This window comes from Aythya fuligula, chromosome 2 (genome assembly GCF_009819795.1).
Source record: "Aythya fuligula isolate bAytFul2 chromosome 2, bAytFul2.pri, whole genome shotgun sequence".
In the NCBI taxonomy this organism is placed as follows: domain Eukaryota; kingdom Metazoa; phylum Chordata; class Aves; order Anseriformes; family Anatidae; genus Aythya; species Aythya fuligula.
The window spans coordinates 66119469-66140639 of record NC_045560.1 but is presented as its reverse complement, the minus strand read 5'-3'; the positions used below and the strand labels follow the sequence as shown (position 1 = coordinate 66140639).

Genomic DNA, 21171 nt, shown 5'->3' with positions numbered 1-21171 from the left:
ATATAGTAAGAATCATCCTTATATCTCACTACATATGCATATCAAGTTACGAGTTTTGTCTTCTTTCAAAATACCTCATTAATGTATGCATGGTCCTAGAGTACAAGAACAATCTTCTATTCTCTGATGTTCTGCTGAGCGGAAGGCTGTCTTCCTAAGTCTTTAATCTGATTAGTACTTTCTGTAAAATGTGGGTGCTGTCCAACTTTAATATTTTACTTTCAACTGAAAAAAAAAAAAAGGCATATTAAAGGTACAGAAACTGTAGCTGTGGTTCAGACAATAGCTTGCTTTCAAATATATAAAATTGCCGTGTATTTGCATTTTTGATGTTTATTTATGACTTTATCTTAATTTGGTGCGAGGGTGGAGGGTTTTTAAACCCACATGGTCCTGTGGATGATGGTAATAAATTTGTTGTTCGGTTGGCCTAGAAAATGGACAGGATGTAGCTGTGATGCTTTCTACTGTCCCAAGCCATTTCCTGAAGCAAATATTTTAGACCCTAATAGAGGGAGGTACTGGGAAATAGAAATGCATCACTTGTTCCCTTTTCTGTTCTTTGGGGCTGTTTCTAAACATACTAACTGTGCCTGCACTGGCTCCCTTCCCTCTAATTGCTGTGCACTGCTCCTCTTCCATTGTTAGCAGCTGGTAGGCACATTGGTTTGAGAAATGGCTTTACTCTTTGTGCTTAAGAGATGAAGGACAGATGCTGTAAGTTGGAAGTTGGTAGCTGTTCTGAATCAAACCAGTTGAAAGCTTCTTTTCACTGTAAAGTCATATGGTACTCTCACTGATTAGCATAGGTTCTGAGTAGCGTTTTGTCTATAAAGTGTGCATACCATTGCTAGTAGCTGTAAAAGAACACTGGAACAGTGAAACAACTAAGTGGGAGAGGGAGGGAATGTGTAAAGCAGCCAAGGGCTGTATTAAAAGGAACCATTTCTGCTCATAGAATGGATGAACACAGCAAGGTTCAACACTGGTATGAATTTAAAAAAGCTTCCAGTAAGAAATAAGCAACTCTGTTTCCTTGATAACAAATGCTCGGAGTTGCAAACATGAAAACATACACTTAGTTTCTCAAAACAACCATGGATTCTAGAGTAATAACTACACTTATTATTCTAGAACTATATATATATAACTATGAGTAACTTTTGTCTTCTGGTTTCTAAATGAAATTCGTTAAGTCTAAAGGAACTTTTGGTATTCAGTTTCAAGAAGCTTGTGTATGGATGTTTCATTTTTGTTTTGTTTTGTGGGGGAGGTTGTTTTTTTCCTTAAGCATGACAGTTCACTGAAAAGGTTTCCAGGTATGCCTAATTTGGCACCTGGAAGTGTTAGTTGCCTTTGGGGAGTATGTTTCCTTTTTTTTTTTAGGAATAAGTTATATTGAGGGAAAAAAACCTTGGTGTTTCAATTAATATCCTGTTTTTTGAAACATCTTTGATTAATCCAGACTATGGTTTATATATTATAATATTACGTATGTATATAACATATATACATTTTAAATATGTGTTTGTATATACATATTAAAAAATGTAAATTTTGAAATGAGTGTTAGGATTGCCAACAGCCCAAGGAGAAATTTATAGTCTACTAAGCATTTTCTTTGACAGATTCTTTCACATGACTAATTGGATATTTGCCTTGCCAGGTAATGTTCATCTTTGTTATCTATTAAATATGAAGAGTTACTGTTTCTATGTCATTTTTAATAAAGTATAGCTGTTGTAAATACTGAAAAGAAAGTAAGCCATAAATGGATCATGTCAGATTATCTTCTTCAGAAGTAAGGATTCTGCTATAGCGTTCACCTGAGTCAGATTCCACTCTGTATATTGTGTTTATAAATGTACCTTAGTTTCAAAGACTTGTGTTCATGGTTTGTGAATCCTTTCCTTTCTGAACTCCATCAAAATATGCTTCTATAGGGAAACAGGAAAGAGCCTTCTAGTGCTTTTGAAAACCAGCTATATCTTTAGATGCTTACAAGGAGTAGCTGTAATTTAAAATTCAAAGGAGTTGTACAGTTGTATGGAATATAGGCAATGGAATTTTTGAAGTTACCAGTTTAATGGTATAGGTTCACATGTATTTAATTGATTGTAAAAATCCTGCTCTTCAGCTGTGAAACATTTCAAAGCCTTCAGAACTGTAGATGGTTGGAGCCTCAGGAAAGGTGAGGAGAAGAGATGAAGATGCAGAGAAAAACTTTTAACAGCCTTGAGGAGAAACTCATTGTCTTAAAATTAGATATTTTTGCTTTGGTGGAATGCCAGAACTCTGTGAAGTTCCTTGGCCACCCAAGCAATTAACCTAAGTAGATGTATTTTTGCCAAAATACCCTTTTACCATCAATGATCATTTTGTGTGTAGAACTGGTAAAAGTCTCTAAAGCAGTTGACTTCTGAAATACAAGGTTTGCTATTGAACTTTAGAGTCAAAAGCACTTCTGCATAGATTTTTTTGGTCTAAAATCAGTCTAAAATTTTTGGTCTAAATTTCATCATCGACTAAATTTATATATTTTTTATAAACTCCTTAGAAACATTGAGGAGAGCATGTAAAATGTTTAATTTGGGGATTAGGTGATGTTCTTACAGAAGAAAAATGGCATCTACTAAAACTGTCTAGCTGCATGCCAGACACTTCTGATTTTTCAGATCTGATGTGAGGTTTTTTCATTTTCTATATGAAGTTCAGTGGAGTCTATGGTAATAAAACCACAGTTTTTTTTTTCACCTACAGTAAAGCTGCAGCATTGAGAATAAATAGAAGGTAATTTGGCATAATTTCTTAATCTCCAGTCCTGAGTATGTTAGGTAGAGAACAGGTTGGCTAGTGAGCTCAAAGGCCGTTAACAACCCCTTTTATTCTGTGCTGTGGTATGCATGTTTTCATGTTCAGATAAATGTTATTTTCTAATTCCTGAACTATATGCATTTAGAGTAAAATTAGAAATAATAAATCTCTTTACTGCTGTGTGTTCATATTAAAGCTATACGCTTGCTCCACCTTTAGGAGCTGTGTTTTATTTTTGAATCTGTCTTGCTGTTTTCCATTTCCAACATGCAAATATAGTTTAACACACAGAAATTGGATAAGCTAAGAAGTAATGTAAGCTTTTTCTGCTCAAGTAATTTCTCTGATGTTAAATCTATCATTGTCAATCTTTAATAGTAAATCACAATTTGAGCTCTCTTTAAGTGTTCTTACTGATATTACGTGATATATATCACACATATATGTGATAATGAAGGGGCATATCATACATGTTAAAGGTGAATGAACGTGGTCCTTAAATCTGCCTCTCTCACCTTTGTGGTGATATATTCCTAATTAATATTTTGAAATTTAAATATTCATACAAACATTTGAATTTAACTGAACTAGGTACTGGAACTACTGCAAACAATTCCTTCCTCAGTGGGTGCCAGTTGCTTGACTGACTTAGCTACAAGTACAAAGGCAATGGTCCTTTTTTCTCACTTTTCTGAACTACAGTACCCCATGTTGTAATTCATGCATAGTGGATTCTAACCAAATGTAATGTGTTTTCATATTAAATATAGTTGTTTTAAAATAGGTTAATGGATTTGCTGAAGTACATACTGAAGCTACTGAGAGTAGATACTCAGTGTACAAAGGAAACTTGCGAAGAAGACTTAGGGAGCCTATGTAATGAGACCAGGCCTACTGAACAAAGAGCAGCTATGAAGTTGTAGAATATTTTAAAGATGAATAGCACAGGCTTATACTTCAAGAAAGTAGTTTTACCTTCAAAAAAGCTATTGGTATCTTTAGCAGCTGGAGTGAGGTATTTCTCCAATGATCAGGTCTTCAGTAAGCAGGCTACAACAGTTAAATAAATCATAGCCAAGTCCTTTTTTGTAGCTCATAGATTTACCAGCCATGAAGAAGTAAAAATCCTCTTCAAACCTTTTATTTCTTTTTGGTTATTACTATTTTAAGTGAACTACCCAGTTTCATTACAATCACTGTCTGGGTAGAGAGACTTTATATGGGAGTATTCATATTCATTTGCCACAGGTCTTGATTGTTTCAGACGTTCCTGCCTCTGTCATTTTCCTTCTAAAATTTCATAGAAGGATACCCACCTCAGTACAGGTGTTTAAAATTTTACTTTGTGCTGGAGCAGAGGAGTACTCCCAGCAGTTACTGCGATACAGGTACCGAATCAACCTATGCTGATTTATCAGAAATTATCAGAAATTATCTATTTGTGATTTCCTCTACAAATAATGTCTCTCTTCTTTCTACGCTTATTTTTTTGATTGTTATTCCCACAACACTATGTTAACATGTTAGCACTGAGTGTAGTGTGGCCTTTAAGCAACAGCATCCTAGAAATGTTGAGGAAAAATGAAACTAAGTATGTACTTTCTTCATGTTTAATTGTGAATCCTGCTGTAGATGGTGCCTTGTCATGAATTCTACAAATCCTGGCTGTCCTTTTCTTCCCCCTCCCTCTTCCCTTTACTGACTAAATCATTCTTTAGTTACTGGTAGGCCATAGACTGCCAGGTGTTGATTTAGGAGACTATTCAATGCACCTGAGGAAAGCTGTGAATAAAGTTGTTGACTTTCAAAGTACGGAAATACTGACTGCATCTTCACTATGGAGTAACATTTGGGAAATGCGTAACAAAGGAAAGGCCAATTGGAAGGTAAATAATTTAAAACTGACTAAAGGAAATAGTTCTGCAAATGCAACTGGACAGTGGAAATCATTTTACAGGTGCTGCAAATGTAAAAGATAGGTCCAGATTTGCAAAATCCTTCCCTTAATTGTAGTAGCTAATGATTAAAATGAGAAAATTACTTCAGTTTGAGGAAGATATTTCAGAACTAGAGACTGGGACAAAGCTTGGCTTGGAAGGGCAAAAAAGCTCAGCTGCTTGTTTTGGCTTTTTGCAGCTTTGTTTGAAACTTTGTCTTCTAAATCGCGTCTTTCAGACAGACAATAGAGTTTATGGAGTGTAAGCCTAGCTTTTATTTGGGGTGAGGAAAATACTATTGGAATATTTTATATTTTCACTGAATTAAGTCTTCTCTGAAGATAGTCTTTCATGAAACTATTGAGGGAAATGGATAAATTATTAGTATAATTATAATAATTATATAAGAATTATACTATAATATCAATATATAATATATAATAAAATTATAATAATATAAGTATAATAATACATGTATTATTATTAATTACATTGTTAAATAGTTATTAATTAGATTATTATTAATTATACATTATTATATAATAATAATTTATTATTATTATTATAAGTATTATATAAATATAGTATAATTCTTAGGCTTTAAGAAATGGGAATAATTGTTGTGGCAAGTGCCATTGCCATCCCTAAACATTTATTTTCTGAATGTCTCTCTCAGGTCTAGTTTCTTTCCAGTTTTCCCCTCTTCTCTTGCCACATTCATTTAGATTCTTGGTGTTATGTTTTTCTTCTTTTGTTTTGTTTGTTTCAAGGCACATCTGGCATGGACCTATTTCACTGTGCTGTAGCGATCAGTGGAGCCATGCTCCACCTTGCAATCTTACTGGAATGTTAGGGGAACATTATGCTGTTGATCCAATTAAAAAATTGTGATACATTTAGCTGATTCGTTTGCCCCATTCCTGTTACTATTTGGGGTTTCCTGTGCTTGTGTTTTTCCTTGTTTTAAGATGCTGTAGTCCACTAGAACTGCCTGAAAAAAGCGGCACGTTAAGTGAATTTGGCTTTAGAATTGGTTGCAATACATAGTGTTTATTTGTTTTATTTTCTGTGCTTTATTGTTTATTTTGCTGTTGTTTGGTGTGGTGTTTGTTTGTTTGTTTTCTTTTACCTTCACTGGCACAGGGATAATGACTGGGAATTCTGCCTTTATGTTTGGTCTAAAGCATCTTGGGCGTGCTTCAGCTGCCTAAACTTAGGCAGGTAGTGCCTTTTAAGATGCTCTGCAACTTCCAGCTGAGCCACATGGTACAGAGTGTGGCACAAGACCTGTGGGAGACAGGTGCCCTTCTGGAATGTCAGCTGGAGGTAGACAGGATGCCCAGGACTGTCTAAATTGAGTTTAGAATGAATGGGTGTAGGGAGCTGAATCCTGTCCTTTGTGGTAGGACAAACAGATTCCTGCTGTATGGAATATCTGATGTGTAAGGGATAAAGTGCTTGCTAAATAGTTGGGGCATTGGCTTGAAATATTGATTATAAGGATCAACTAACCTGATGCATCCCTAGTGCTTGCGGCTTCCTTTTCATGCTTGGTGGAAACTGTTGCCGGCTGTACCAGTTCAGCTGGAAGCAAGCTACTGACCCAGTCCCAGCTGTTCAAGTAGTTAATGCTGGCTATGTCTGTGCAGCACCAACTGGCAGTTGGAGCCTCTTGGTAGGTGCAGGATGTGGGAGGGAAAGGTTGGGAGTTGAATCTACTTGTCATTGTTTTGCTGAGGTGTGATTTTGCAATAACGTTTTTATAAACAGTTTATGGTGTGGAAGAGGAACTGTTAAGAGTAGTCCAAAATCATAGTATATGTTAGCAATACTTGAAAGAAGAATGTTTATAGGAAGGACATGTTTTTAACAAAAATCAAGGTTTAGAAGCGGTTTCATTAGACTGTCCTCTTTGACTACTCTGTACCTACTTTAAAACACCACATACTGGTATTCACAGCCCGTGCAAGATCTTGACTGGTGCTTTTTTTGCCTTTATGGCCAGCTTTAGTTCGCTGTTACTGCAAGGGATCTTGTTGCTTTTTTTTGTTTTTTTCTTACTGTGGTGTTACTTAGGGATCTGCTTTAAGATCAGTTATCTTCTGATGAGCTTCTTCTGAGTAACGTGAGCAGAGTGTAGATCTATTTCTACAGGCATATAGATGATGATGCATTTCTTTCATTGTTGTCTGTGACTTAGAAAATGTTAGATATTAAACATCACATCAATTCTATTACTCGTAAGACCAAATAGGTAAAAACTTGAGTTGTGGTAGCAATAAATTAATTTTCACTTAATAAATATCAATATTTTTTTTCTGTAGATATGAAAAGGTTATGATTTTCTTTTGTCCCTGCGTACATCTGTAATTACCATTATTGCTTGAAAACCAAATCAGAGTAAATAGGTTGTTAAGACGTTTTCAGCACTTGGAATACTGGAATGTTCTTTGAATATTGAGTTTGCTTTTAAGTATTTATCCTTTGACATGTCTGAATAATTTTTAAAACAGGTAATACATATGTATAATCTGGCCACCGAAGGTAGTGCTACAAGACAGAAAGATATCCTTTATCTTTTAGTTACTTTTAATTCAAATTGCATAGTGCGTTACTTAAGAATTTTGGTATTTGAACCTTTGCTGTGGTTCACAAATCTGGTTTCTGTTTTTAGTAGAACAGCTGTGTCTGGATTTAATCTTCAAATAACTTTATCAAACTTACAGTTTACCAAACTCTAGAGCCTAATCTGTTGGTCAGGTTGGTTGGTTTGTTTGTTTTACTAGAAACACTCTATTGACTCTTCTGAAGCGTTTTGTAGAAATCTACCTGAACTCCTGGATACCTGTTCACTTGCTATGGAGCCCTTGTACAACACATGCTGACTTTGCAGAGCTCTCATTACTGTAGAGGAGAAAACTTGTAATGCTGGAACTTGTGTTGCTAGCTTTATGAATATAACAACCTTTTTTGGTACTTTTCTAGCTGGAAGTTCTTCATCTGGAAGCAAAGTTGTACCAGAGTGAGAACCTTTGGTGCTCTCTAGGTTTCTTCAGGAGCTTTTGGCAATGCTAGATTCCAGGCTTTCTGTGGGGAAGTACTTAGCACCAATACCCTTACTATCCATTGAGATTTAGAATGAAGGTACTGAGTACAAGGACAGTCTTAGGAGATTTAACTGAGATGTGGTCTCTTTCTTTGTGTTCTTCCTTTCACATGTTTTGTACATTGCTAGCAATAAGTGCTGCTAGGAGAATGTTCTTTCAGCTGTCAGGTATATTTGCAAATGTTCAATTAGATATGCTGAAAGTGTTTGGCCTAGTAAATTATCTTAATACATTTTAAATTGCTTTTAGTTGTTTTTATCAAAGTCATTCTAGATTGAAAACATGTTTGCATCCTTCAGATGGACTTGATTTGAAACTATCAATTATATTTAGTCTTTTATGGCTTCCATTGGAGAAAATAACTTCATTTGCAGACTACGCAAAACTACTGTTACAGTCATAGCTGGGTGCTGTCAGTACAACCGTCGTCATGCTGCACACGGGGAGTCAGGAGCTTCAGCCCTCTTACGGGAGCTAACTGGGGGCGTGTAATAAATTGTCTCAGTTCTGCTGGCTTTTGTAGACCCACACCTTGCTTCTGCCCTGTGGATTAACAATTGTACCTTGAGCCAGAGGTCTGGGCACTGGGCTACGTGGAAGTGCTTTTGTAAAAGAGGCAAACTAGTGTCATGGCACTCAAGTGAGAACGCATGGAAAGCATGTCTTCATGGAAGATTGCAGGTTTCAGGTATTCACAAATACTGCTAGGGGTCTTTCTGAAAATGAAGTGTTTCTAAAGATAAATTGGTATTACGCTGTTAATAAAGCCTAGGGAAATAAAGCTGTGACAGCCTAAATGGGTGGAGAAAAACTTAAGTTTCTGTGAAAGATGGTACAAAATTTTCCTGTTCTTCTTTATTTAAAAAAAAAAAAATACACCTCAACACTTACTACTTTAGCCTTAAAACTTAGAATTAAGATGGTAATGTGCTGTAACTTGTGGTGACTGTACTTTTTTTTTTTTTTTTAACATAAATCATGAAAAAGACCAGTTAAGAATGTCTATGTATCAGTGGTCAAGGTGAGTTCTATGATTCCAAAAATCCTTTTGCATTTGAAGGGGTGGGGAAAAAAGAAATGTAAAAAAATGGCTTTTTAAAGGCTAGGTTTTCCTGCGGACAGAATAAGTGTATGAAACTATTTCATAGGGTAGGTTTTTTAATCCAGTGTTAACAATGTTTGGTGTATAAAAAAAAGTCTTTGAGGTTTAGAAATATGACTATATTATCCAGAGCATTGTTTAATATATGGGCCCCTAATTACACAACATGTCAGTAACTAGGAATGTTTGCTTCCCAGAGTACAGCATTGTTTGGGGTTGTTCAGTTTCTGTTGTTAGGTGTTTTGTTGTTGTTTGTTTGTTTGTTTTTGGTGGTTTCTTTTGATTAGGAGATTTTGCTTAAATGAGCAAATGCTCACTTCATATTTTTAACATTGTGCTGTAAATAAATTCATTTTTTTTTCAAAGGCCTCTTGTGCAACATTTGCATATCAGTGCTGCATTGTTATGCAGTTTGGTAGCATGAAATGTAGCGTGTTTCATTTTGAATGGTAAAAATCAAAAATGTTTTTGTTGCTTTATTTTAATATTTACATTTGATCGGTTTTCACAATAGCGTATTAATGTGTCAGGCTGTTCAGGCTGCTTAAAAATTTGCAAGATATTACCTAATGCTGTTCTAAAATTACCTGTAGCGTTGCAGGCATCCTAGACTTTAACAATCATCATTTGCATCCCTATTACAGTATGACACTTATTACATTCAACCTGGCATCGGTTTGGTGGCGTTCCCTGTTCAAAACCGTGACGCCTGGCTCTTTTTGTGCTGCTGGGAGCACAAGTAGCAGGGATGGGAATGCATCTGCCTCCCCAGCCCTAGGGCTGTGCAGCCCCGTGCTGCTCCCACAGCAATGTGGGGCCGGGGGTGATGCCGTGGCCCCATACCTGGCAGATCTGCACCCCAGTGAGCATGGGGAGCTTCTCTCACAAGCTGGCGTTTGTGAGAGAGGAGAGGGCGGGATGATCGCCATGCAAGCTGTCACTGTGTGTCCAGAGGTTTCTTGTGCCTTTTTTTTTTTTTTTTTTTGCTGTTTCTTCAATCATCAAGATTTTTTTAGTGCAGTACACAGCTTTTTGCTGGTGCTAGGAAAATGTCTTCACTACAGGACCAGTGATCTCTGACATGTTAAATGTGGGTTGTTCTAACGTTAGGTTTTGTTGCGAATGCTGCAGAGAGGGGAAGAGCCTTGCTTTACCATTTTAATGAAAGCTGCTTCCCTTTGGGAGGCTTTATTATTAAATATAGTTGATAATTTGCTGGAAACAAGCTCTGGATAAGCAATGGGTAAATAGTCTCCCTTCCAGAGATAACAAGGGTTTGCAATTAATTTTATTTTTTTAGACGTGACAGGTTTTAGAGAAGGTAATGTGCTAAATTGATCTTCTATTACTGTAATGCAGCTGGGGCTCAGCCTGGCCCATTTTAGTTACTATGAGAACATTTTCCATGTCGATGCTTAGACAAATCCTTCCTCCACTAAGTGGGTTGATAAACGGTTGTGTTCTGCTGCAGGTTTTGTTTTCTGAAGCACTGGGGCTGCTTTACGTAGTGACTAGAGATTAATCCCTCCCTTGCTTAGATATTAACAAAACTGTGCTCATAGGAGAGAGGATCACAAACCCCGAAGTGCAGTGGGCAGGCAGTCTAATGGCTTGAAAGCAGGATGGCAATTGTGGCGGACACAGCGTGTGGGAACGCATTTATTTGCAGGAAGGATTCCCACCTTCTCCTTGCCGATGATGTCACCTCGCAGCCCATTGGTTCTGCCGGCACCTAGTGCAGGGAAGGCAGAGAAAGATGCCGGCACAAACCTCAGCGGAGGATGTAGGGTGTTTGCGAGCAGGTTCCCATTACATCTTCGCTTAGGGTTGAGAATTCACTGCGTTGCGGCCATGTGAAGTGCTGGGTCTGTCCTAGAGCAAGGGGATTTAAGAGCTATCAGAGGAATGAGGCGGCTGATCTGCAAGCGGATCTGCGATTGTAAGTTGAAAAATCAGTGTGGAAGGAAGGAGGCAGGGAGTGCTGGTAGACACATTGTGGGAGGATGTGCAGCAGAAAAATGCATGCGTGAGTAAAAGGGAGAAAAGGGAGAAGCAGTAGACTGCAATGATAAAAATCATATTAAGGCTGTCCTTTGGAGAAAATATTCAGAAATGGGCAAAAAAAAATCAATCTGTGCAAAGATATTTTCCCTTTGTGGGAATGAATGTGTAGGATTCATTTTCTGCATGCAATTTTAGAGTGGTTAATTAAGGAGGCAAAAGAATGTTTTATAAGCACTGCTGTGTAGAAAATGTTATTTACCATTGTCATTTTATTCCCAGGTCACAGACAGAGGACGAAGTGATAAATCCTTTTTTTATTTATGCATTTTGTGAATCTCTGTGAAATGTGAAACAAAATAGCAGATCAGCAAATAAATATACCTTCATTCTAATGGTTTTATTTTTATTTAATGTATCCTTTTCCAGACAAAAGCTTTGATGATGACGAGTCGGTGGATGGAAATAGGCCATCATCAGCTGCTTCAGCCTTTAAGGTTCCTGCACCTAAAAAGCCAGGAAATCCTTCCAACAGTACAAGAAAGCCGGGTTCGGCTGGTGGGCCTAAGGTTGGAGGTAATGTAAACCTACTCAAGTCCCTAATAGGTGTTCCCAGAAACCTTGCTAAGAGAGAGTACAGAATGGAACTTTGGGAGGTGATGTTTAATTCATGACTGCAGTATTCTTTGCAGAGCTGGAAACAGTAAGGGACCATCTTTTATGTAATTAGTTGTATGTAAAAGTGTGTGCATGTCTGTCTGGCTTTTTGGATGTACATTTAGCTTATAGAGGCCTCTGATAAATGAAACAAACATCTGAAGGTGGTAATTGTGTTGGTAAAATGAGTATATGGGTGCTTCTTTGATGGAATTCACACATGACTTAATATATAAATGAATGTATTGTCAATTTCTGGAGTAGCTCTGTGTAGGTGAGATTTTTGCTCTAAGGCCTACACCATTTCACATGGTTAGAAAGGGCAAGCCATCAATTGTGTACCTCAACAGAGGTATGTAGTGCAACTCAGTGACTTCTCTTACTCCTTAAACTGTCAAGAGTAATGTGAAATTGGTTGTAGAAGACAAAAATGAAGGCCAAAACACTTGCCAGATTTTTTTGCATGGTAGACTTCAAAGCAGGGTAATGATGATGCTGACTAATTGTAACTGTTGAATGTGGACATCCTCCCCCCTTCTTTTTTTTTCTTTTTCCTTTTTTATAGTGAGGAGGGGCAGAATCTAACAAGCAACTGTTTACTGCTCTAAAAAAAAGTAATAGCTTTTTTGATGGTTCATGTACATATTCAGAAAAATACATAATTAAGTGGAAGTATACCATGCTTCAGGTATGGCATTTTATGAAAAAGTGATTTTTTTATTAAGGGATTTTTTGAGTCATTTTTTTCCAGAGCCTATTCATGAAACATCCTCTTATATGAACTCCAAAGCAAAGAAAAAAATTGAACTAAGGTATGCATGCCAAACCAGCTGCCTTATGCATTTGCTTGTCAATAAGATATAGCTCATGTTTTGACAATTTATTGCATCTCTTATGTGATCTTCAGACTTCCTGATATATTGAAAAGATTCCCATAGGGTGGGATGAACGGTGCTGTAGTACAACTCGTGCTTACAACTCAGTGAATCATGAAGCACCACTTAAAAGATTTCATAAAGGAAGCTGTCTCTTGGAAGTAACTATTAGTATTTTTTTGTTATTTGTGTACCTCCTGTAAGTTAAAGCATGGTTGGTTTGTTTGTTTTTACATGCAAAATGTAGTACCAGAACCGAACACTTCGGATTCCTGTTTCAATATAAGTATAATTGATATTGCCTAATATTAAGTATAGATATTTGTTAATGAGGAATTGCTTTTACATTTGGACTTGTGAAAAACCTTTTCAATAAAAGCCTGAAGGTAAGAGAACAGGGAAAGGGAAATAAGATCAGAATAAACACTTAACTGGTTAATCACTTTATCTAGAAATTTGATAGATAGAGTTAATTAAAAAAATGTTGGTTTTCCTCCCTTTCCTATATTGCCAATCTTTTAAAGATAATAAAATGGAGAAGAAAAAAAGCATGGAATAAGGACAACATTTAAGCATGCCAAAAATAGAGCATTTGGGTTGTTCCTTGATTTATACCTTCTCCTTTTGACTTCAGTATTCTTCACAAAATGTCTAGAAGGTAGAAATGTGCCTTCTGGTCTTCAGTGCTGAAACTACTTTTGTCTAGTAACCAGCTTGCTAGCAGATAGAAATGTTAAATGTCTGCATTTAGAGGGCCTTACCCTTCTGAATAGTATTTACGAATCCTGCATCTCCTAGCCTATCAAAAAGCATTAGCGAAGGTGCCATTTTTATTTCTAAGTCAAGTTATCTTCCAGAAGTAAAGAGTTTCCCCTAACTTTATTCATATGAACAGCGGACCTAGTTTAGATTAGAAGTCTATGTATAGCCTACTACCCTATCTAACAGGAGTCAGAATTGGTTGCTAGATAAATGCACATGAACAAGGCAAGTGTCCAGAAGCACACAGTCTTTACCAGACAAAAGCACTGGGTTTAGAGAGCTTCACTCCACAGATAACCGTGGGCTTCAAGGAGTCCTGTTAGAGCATCTTATTGTGCTTATCTTGAGACTTCCTGGTTCTTGTTGCATGTGAACAAACTTGATCTCTTTTGTATCCACTTTCTGTCTGGGTCTGCTTTACAAGCATCTAAAGGCACACCTAAGATTTTTTTTTTCAGCCCCCAAATTACCTTCTTTGGCAATCTGTGGTTCTAGCAGTTGTCTGCTCTTGCTGATTCAGTAGGGCTCTACCACATAGTGCAGCCCTGAATCCTGCTCACTACTGCATTAAGAGCCTGTAAACAGAGGGGATGTTGTTGGCTCACCTTTCCCTCCTAAGCACTGGCTTCAGGTATTTCAGGACTCTAATGCTTGCTTCACCATTCTGCCACGTGCTGGTCCTGCTTACTTAAGTTGTCTCTGACTCTGTGCATGTGAGTGTACAAGTACATGTATGTATACATATCCAGAATTTACATTTCAGCCTTGGAGGAAGAAGCCAGAGCAGTTCGCGTATCTATGTTGCTTTTTTTTTTTTATTTTTAACAAAGTTCTTACAGGTCGTCTCAGTGACCCACAGCTGAAACAATCCTTCAGTGCAGATTCTTCTCTTTAAGCTTGTGTGACCAGATAGAACTGTCAGTGCAGGTGGAAATTATGCTGAGCATAGGCTGAGATTGCTAGAAGTTGATTTACTTAAAACTAGTTATTGCATTCCAGAGATCCTTTTTCCCTGATGATGTTACTTTAAAAGACATTTTTCCTCCCCTCCCCAATTCCAAAGGGAAGTGGAGGTGAGTCTGGCTTAAGGCTAAGAAAATTAAACCTAAAACTTATTAAAAGAAAATTAAACCATGTTGCTCGACTTCTTTTATGGAGATATCTCTTGAATTGGGTATATGCTTGGCTTTTCATTACATACATTATGGAGATATTTCTTATTTAACAAATTGATTGCTTCCCAGATGCTCTGTTTGAGTGCAATGACCCATCCAGGAAAAAAAGAGATTTTCAGTAATGTAAGTGCCCACTACACTGTAGGAAATACATTTTGGTGGCACTGGAAATGCAAAATCATTGTCCAGGGAAGGCAGGTGAAGCAGGTATGTACATTAGCAATAGCAATGCCCTACAGCGGGGATTGTATCTCCTAGAGCTAGGAATTATTATTCAAGATCTCTTCCTGCCCACAGTAGGGATGAGAGGGATTGTAGACTTGTACATATGATGGCAGGTGCGATTAAGTCTGTTGAAGGTAGCTTGCCAGAAAAGTATCAGAGTGGGCAGCATTGTCAGGGTACCACTCTGGGTGTAAGAAATCCAGCAGTCTGTTTCTCATCTGATTTTAGTGCTTGGAGGTTTTCAGACCCTAACCTTCTTGCTTGTGAAGAATTAGAAGTATTGGATCTTCAATTTAATGGGGCAATGTTTTGTCTGGCATATTTCTTATTCCGTGGTTGATACACTTCCCCAAACTAGTCATTTGCCACGATATGCAGTGTCCCACACAGCTGATCTATTTATTTCTGATGCAGTTGTTTTCAGCTATTCACTGGAGTGACGGAGCCTCTCTCCAAGGCCGCCTCCTTGAGAATGCACACAGTGTGCATTCTGCACTCTAAGAAATGGATGCTCACAGGTTCTTGGCAGTATGGCATGCCATGTTTCGATTGAAAGAGACACCATAATTTAAAGTAGGAATTGGCTTAAGTTGCGTAGTTGAGTATGTTAGCCAAATGAACTATATTTTTGTCTCTGTGTTCTTCAAGGTCTCTTAGAGGGCTGTGGCAGGTTTTCTTGCCAATGTGAACTCCTTTCCAAGACTTTGAGGGAATTGTTCCTTTGTTTCCTATTCAGAAGTTTTATGGTGTGTAGATGTTAACAGGAAAGCTCAGTCTTGACAGGAAGACTAGACTCCTTTCTTTTCCCAAAATGTCAGTTTAGGTCAGCAGTGTTTAACATGGATTAAGTGTAGGAATGCTGGTATTTCAATAGAGTGGTGTGATATTTGGAAGAAAAGCTTGCTGAGTAAAAAAGAAAAATCAGGACAGGAATGTGTATTAACTTTCTATTGTATGTTTATGAGAACCTCTGTAGGGCCAGAACATATATGGAATCATATAGAATCATACAGAATGGCCTGGGTTGAAAGGGACCTTAACGACCATCTAGTTTCAACCCTCCTGCTCTGGGCAGGGTTGATAACCACTAGAGCAAGCTGCCCAGAGTTGCATCAAGCCTGGCCTTAAATGCCTCCAGGGATGAGGCATCCACAACCTGTCTGGGCAACCCATTCCAGTGCCTCACCACCCTCTGAGTGAAAAACTTTTTCTTAATTTCCAACCTAAATCTTCCCTGTCTTAGCCTAAAACCATTCCCCCGTGTCTTATCGCTACAAACACATGTGAACAGGCGTTCCTCCTTCTGTTTATATGCTCCCTTCAAGCACTGGAAGGCCGCAATGAGGTCTCCCCAGAGCCTTCTCTTCTCCAAGCTGAACAATCCCAGTTCCCTTAACCTTTCTGCATAGGAGAGGTGCTCCAGCCCTCCGATCATCTTAGTGGCTCTCCTCTGGACCTGTCCCAAGAGCTTCACGTCCTTCTTGTGTTGAGGGCCCCAGGACTGCATGGTGGACCCCATGAACCCCACATTCCAGGTGGGGTCTCAAAAGAGCAGAGTAGAGGGGGACAATCACTTCCCTCTCCCTGCTGGCCACCCCTTTTTTAATGCAGCCCAGGACATAGTTGGCCTTCTGGGCTGCAAGCACGCACTGCCAGCTCATATCCAGCTTCTCATCCATCAGGACCCCCAAGTACTTCTCCACAGGGCTGCTCTCAAGTTCTTCTCCCAGTCTATATAAATAATACCTAGGATTGCTCCAGCCCATGTGCAACACCTTGCACTTGGCCTTGTTGAACCTCATTAGGTTCTCATGGGCCCACTTCTCCAGCCTGTCCATGTCCCTCTGGATGGCACCCCTTCCCTCTATTGTATTGACTGCACCACTCAGCTTGGTGTCATCTGCAAACTTGCTGAGGGTGCACTCAATTCTGTCATCTATGTCGTTGATAAAGATGTTGAAGAGCACCAGTCCTGAGACTGACCCCTGAGGGATACCACTTGTGACCAAACTCCACCCAGACATAGAACCATTGTCCACAACCCTTTGTCTGTGACCAGCCAACCAATTCTTATCCACCTAACAGTCCATCCTTCAAATCCATACCTCTCCCAGTTTAGAGAGAAGAATGTGGTGAGGGACCATATCAAAGGCTTTGCTTAAGTCCAGGTAGAACATAATTCTTAGTGTTATTTAAAACCATTTAAAACGACTTAGTGTAATTTAAAACAGTAAGGTAGACTTTATACTTTTTGTAGTTGTCTTCAGTGGGAAGATAACACATATTTTTATCTGTTTTTTTTTTATTTTATTTTATTTTTTTCCTGTTATTAATGTAGTGTATTAGCCTAGTAGCATTATCTTATATTGCTTCCCTATTGTTTAGCCCTAATAATGTTGTAACACTTTTTGAAACAACCTATATTGCTTCTGGATGAATCATCCCATGGCAAACCAGAAGAATGAATGTTATTAATGTAAGTATAAGAATTATTCTGAGTGCCATTTTAGAAGATATTTTGGAGTAAGAATGTTGTTGATGCCAAGCATGAAGAATATGAAGTAAAACCCCAAGGACATTATGTTTTTTCATTTTTTCCCCTCAATTAAAAAATATGTATACACCCTCAATTAAAAAATATGTATACATACAAAAAGCTTATTTTTCTTCCATGTTTAAAAAAAAAAAAAAAAAAAGTGATACTGCCTTTTGTTCAAGTGTTCAAAGGCTCTGGTCCTCAGTGAAGTCTGCTTTTGTGCCAGTCTGAAGTTTCATGCTGGCATAATTTAAAATAACCCCCAGTCTTAGGATGGTTTTAATTTTTTGACATAAAAGCCTCCAAAGGTTTGATGATGGCTCAAAAAACATTAAGAATAATTTCTTTTAGGTAGAAATAAAGTAACTGGAAAATTTGGATGAACAAGGTAAACAGTTCTGGCAAAAAGGCAGCTGTGAGGACAGTAATAACACAGTACACTTTGATAATTAAAGGAACACACTCTTAACTGTAAAAAGCTATTCTCAACCTTAGGAAATTTAAGTTTAGGTTGTGTATCTGTCTGTAGTGAGTTCTGTTAGCTAGTAGTGCTTTTTTTTTCCCTGCTGAATCATAGGAACACAGCTCTTTGAGATACATTAAAATGCTGCTGATTGGCTGCTCTCAGCTTGTATTTTCTAGCAGAGAAAGATTTCCAAGTGTTTAGAGGCTTCCGTATGGGACAGTTTAAATGAAAAAGTTCTGCCTAGAATAAATGTACTGAAAAATGGATACTTTTGAAACCTTCTTAGTCTGGTTAAGTTAAAACTACATACTGTAGTTAAGAAATGTATTTTAAAAAATGGACTTAATAATTGTGGAACTGTAAACATAAATTGTTAGTGAATGGACTTTAAACAAGGATAAATGCTTTGCTTGCTGTATTGATCATCTTGAGACTGATGAAGACAGCGCTGAGTTTACTTAACACACAAAAAAGGCTTCAGATTAATCAGTACTCAAATTGTTATAAACTTATGAATTGTTAATGCTGTGCAATAGTCTTTCCTCTGTTATTTGCGTGGCCTTCATTACGTGATTTCCAAAGTGCTGTAGTTGTCACGTAAAATAAACTAGATATTTTTTCATAGTTATGTAGTTATACAAAACTGCTCAGAGATAATTTTGGCAGTCAAAGCATCACTGATACTCTGTGGCAGTTGCTGCCTTGGCTTACAGGTTGCTGTGAATTTCAAGGATTTTTCTTCTGAAATCAGACGTTTTTGGTCTTTCTGAGCACCCTTTAAGATCTGTCTTGGGTATCAGAGAGTGAATCAGGACTTTTTACAAAAAGCTTGTTTTTGCTTCCCTGTCCTTACAGGGAATGTCAGTTACCTTCCTTCCTGACACGACCTTGCCCATGAAGTGACTGGGTTGCAATCATGCAGTCATGAACTGTGTTAACCTAACCCAAAGTTCAGGGAAACAGGACGACTTCCAGCTTTCCAGGTTCACCTACAGTTGTTGGGGTTTGTTGCTGTTAAGTCCCCTGAATAGGACTTAAGATGGTTTCCTCTCATGTGATCAGTAGTCTGTTCTCCTTGGCTATTATGTATTCTTCTCCAGCCATGGGGGTTTACTTTCCTGTAACATTTTTTCCTTTGCATCTAGTCAGGTGAATTAAATGCACCTGCATTTATGCATTAAATGATGCACTTGCTGCATCAGCAGGTAAATTAAAAAATCAGCCTCAGTGACGAAACTGAGTTGAATATATTTTCAGTTCATATGCACATACAAATACGCACATTCACAGCATGTATGAATATATATTCATAACTGGTGTTTTTTAGGCTCCCTTTTTAATGTGTGTCATCCTAGGACAGTTGGCAGATAGTTTGTGCTACTTCAGTTTGTTTTGCACTGATTTCTAGAAGCTTCAACTAGATTGTAGGATTTATTATGTTGGTTTAAGCATGGACTGTATCCAGTAGTCTTCTCCAAAAAAGCTCATAGCCTAGAAGGTAGCTTACTAATGGATAAAATAAGACTAACACTGGAGCAGTAATTAATAAGTCTGGAGATAAGAGCTTACAGCACTGTCCAACCTTCTTTTGATATCCCTACTCTGTGTTACAGTCCCAAACATCTTACTAGCAGACATAGTACTAGGCAGTGGCAAGAGTAAGAAAGACAAGCCAGGCCGCTGTTTATTTTGCTAACATTAAACAGTGATTTTCTTTTTCAAGTAGCGAGAAGGGGGGAGGCAATTTCTTTGTTTTTATATGGCTGAATCCAGAAGGAAAAAGAAAGGAGGCAGAAGGAAGTGGAACAGAAGTCAGCTGACCCTGCTGCCACTTGGAGTCCTCTCAAATAAAGAGGCAGAGAAAGTGGAAACATAAGATGCAAATTACTTCTATAACACAAGTAGAGGAATTTCAGCAAAGGTACAAGTATCACTTGCCACCACATAAATGAGATGTCCTTAAAAATACAGGAGAACAACCATACATTAAAATCAAATCACTTTGACCTTTTGTTTTGTACTAATGAACTTCTAGAACTAAAAGATAAAAAAGCCTTGTCATATCTTAAAAAAAAATATAAAATAAAATAAATGCATTGTTTATGATGTCAGGCAGTGTTAGTTCTAATTGTTCTTAATAGAATATCAGTTTGAATTCTTCCAGGAAAGACTGCACAGTTGAAGAGAAGTGGTAACAGTAATGAAAATGCCTTTTTTTCTGAAACCATTGCATCAAAACAACCCCCCATACAATTGTGTTATCCCAACCGAGTCTATTTTGCAACACAAATTATAGGTGATACAAATTATTTGTTTGTGTTCCAGGTTGTTCTCTGCAACAATTTCAGTAATGTAAAATAATTAGTGTGTTTTTTTCACTATTCAGGTGTAAGACGAGGAACAAATTAAAGTAAAAACTATATTAGCTTATTAGGAAGCTATACTAAAACTGAAAAGAAGACTAATTTGCATAATATTAGCATAACTTTACAAAAACAACTGTTGAAACTTGGCAAATGAGCCAGGGTCTCAAAACGTTCTTTTAAGTATTTGTGAAAATTGATTGCCGAGTTGAGAAAAGAAACACACGAGCGCTTTGACAAATTACAGCATGAGCATGAACACTGTGCTTTATTTGGAAGATTACCATGTGATTACACTTCAGTATAACCAAATGTGAGATAAGCCCAAATGAAGTCAGGTATCTGTGTTCTTTCTGCTCATGGAACTACTTTTTTTCCCTGCTATCCCCCACCCTGGTTATGCCCTTATCTACTGTATGCTATCCAAGCCTTGAACTAACTACATTAATTTTGTTCTCATGTAGTCATACTTTCTGCATGCTTCGCAAATGCTTGCAAAATGATTTACATAGCATGCCTGTGGAAATAAGAGGTTCTAGTATTAATCTTCTGTACAGTATTATTAATCTTTTGTACCTGTGAAGTTATGCTGCATAGGAATTGAGGCCAGAGTTATTGAAACTGTGCATTTGGTATTGGGTAAAAGCTTCAAATATCGTTGATTAAGTCTGCCAGGAATACAATGTTTTGTAGCCCTTGCATTCTATACACAATTCCAAAGGACTCTTCACACTCAAGAACAGCTCCAAAATGAAGACTAAGCATGCTAGATCTTCACAGTTAGTTTGTGCTTCCTCCTAGCACACAAGTCCTGGGACAAGTTCTACATCTGTAGTTCACACTGTGATTGCTCCTGAACTGCTGTGGCACACCTTAAGGGTTGAAATGTGCTGTTTCAATAGTTATGTTCCATTTTCCTGCCACCTTCTTCCTTGTAAGCATAACTTGCTTCTCGTACCTTCTTATCCCACCTGCTCCTTTTCTTTCCTGAAGTGAGTAATTGCATGGAGAGTTCTACTTAGCATCTCAGTCCTGAGAGGCAGCATACTCAATTATTGTATAGAAAGTGGTGTTCATGCACAATGTCTTTGGCATGTGGGAGGAATGTTTTAATGAAGCAGGCACAGCACCACAGGTGGAATCTCCGGGGA

The 21171-nt window shown here is 37.8% G+C and overlaps 1 protein-coding gene across 19 annotated transcripts in view; it reads left to right on the top strand.

Moving 5' to 3' along the window:
- Positions 1-21171, top strand: part of CLASP2 (cytoplasmic linker associated protein 2) — a 138982-nt gene that overhangs the window by 33618 nt on the left and 84193 nt on the right. For 15 of the 19 annotated variants that reach the window (XM_032180630.1, XM_032180643.1, XM_032180640.1 and 12 more), the window contains one exon: positions 11391-11537. In XM_032180630.1, coding sequence (XP_032036521.1) covers positions 11391-11537 — 147 coding nt within the window. Of the gene's footprint in view, positions 1-10688; positions 10900-11390; positions 11538-21171 lie in introns of those variants that run through there. The other 4 variants (XM_032180649.1, XM_032180647.1, XM_032180646.1 and 1 more) reach the window with 1 other exon arrangement.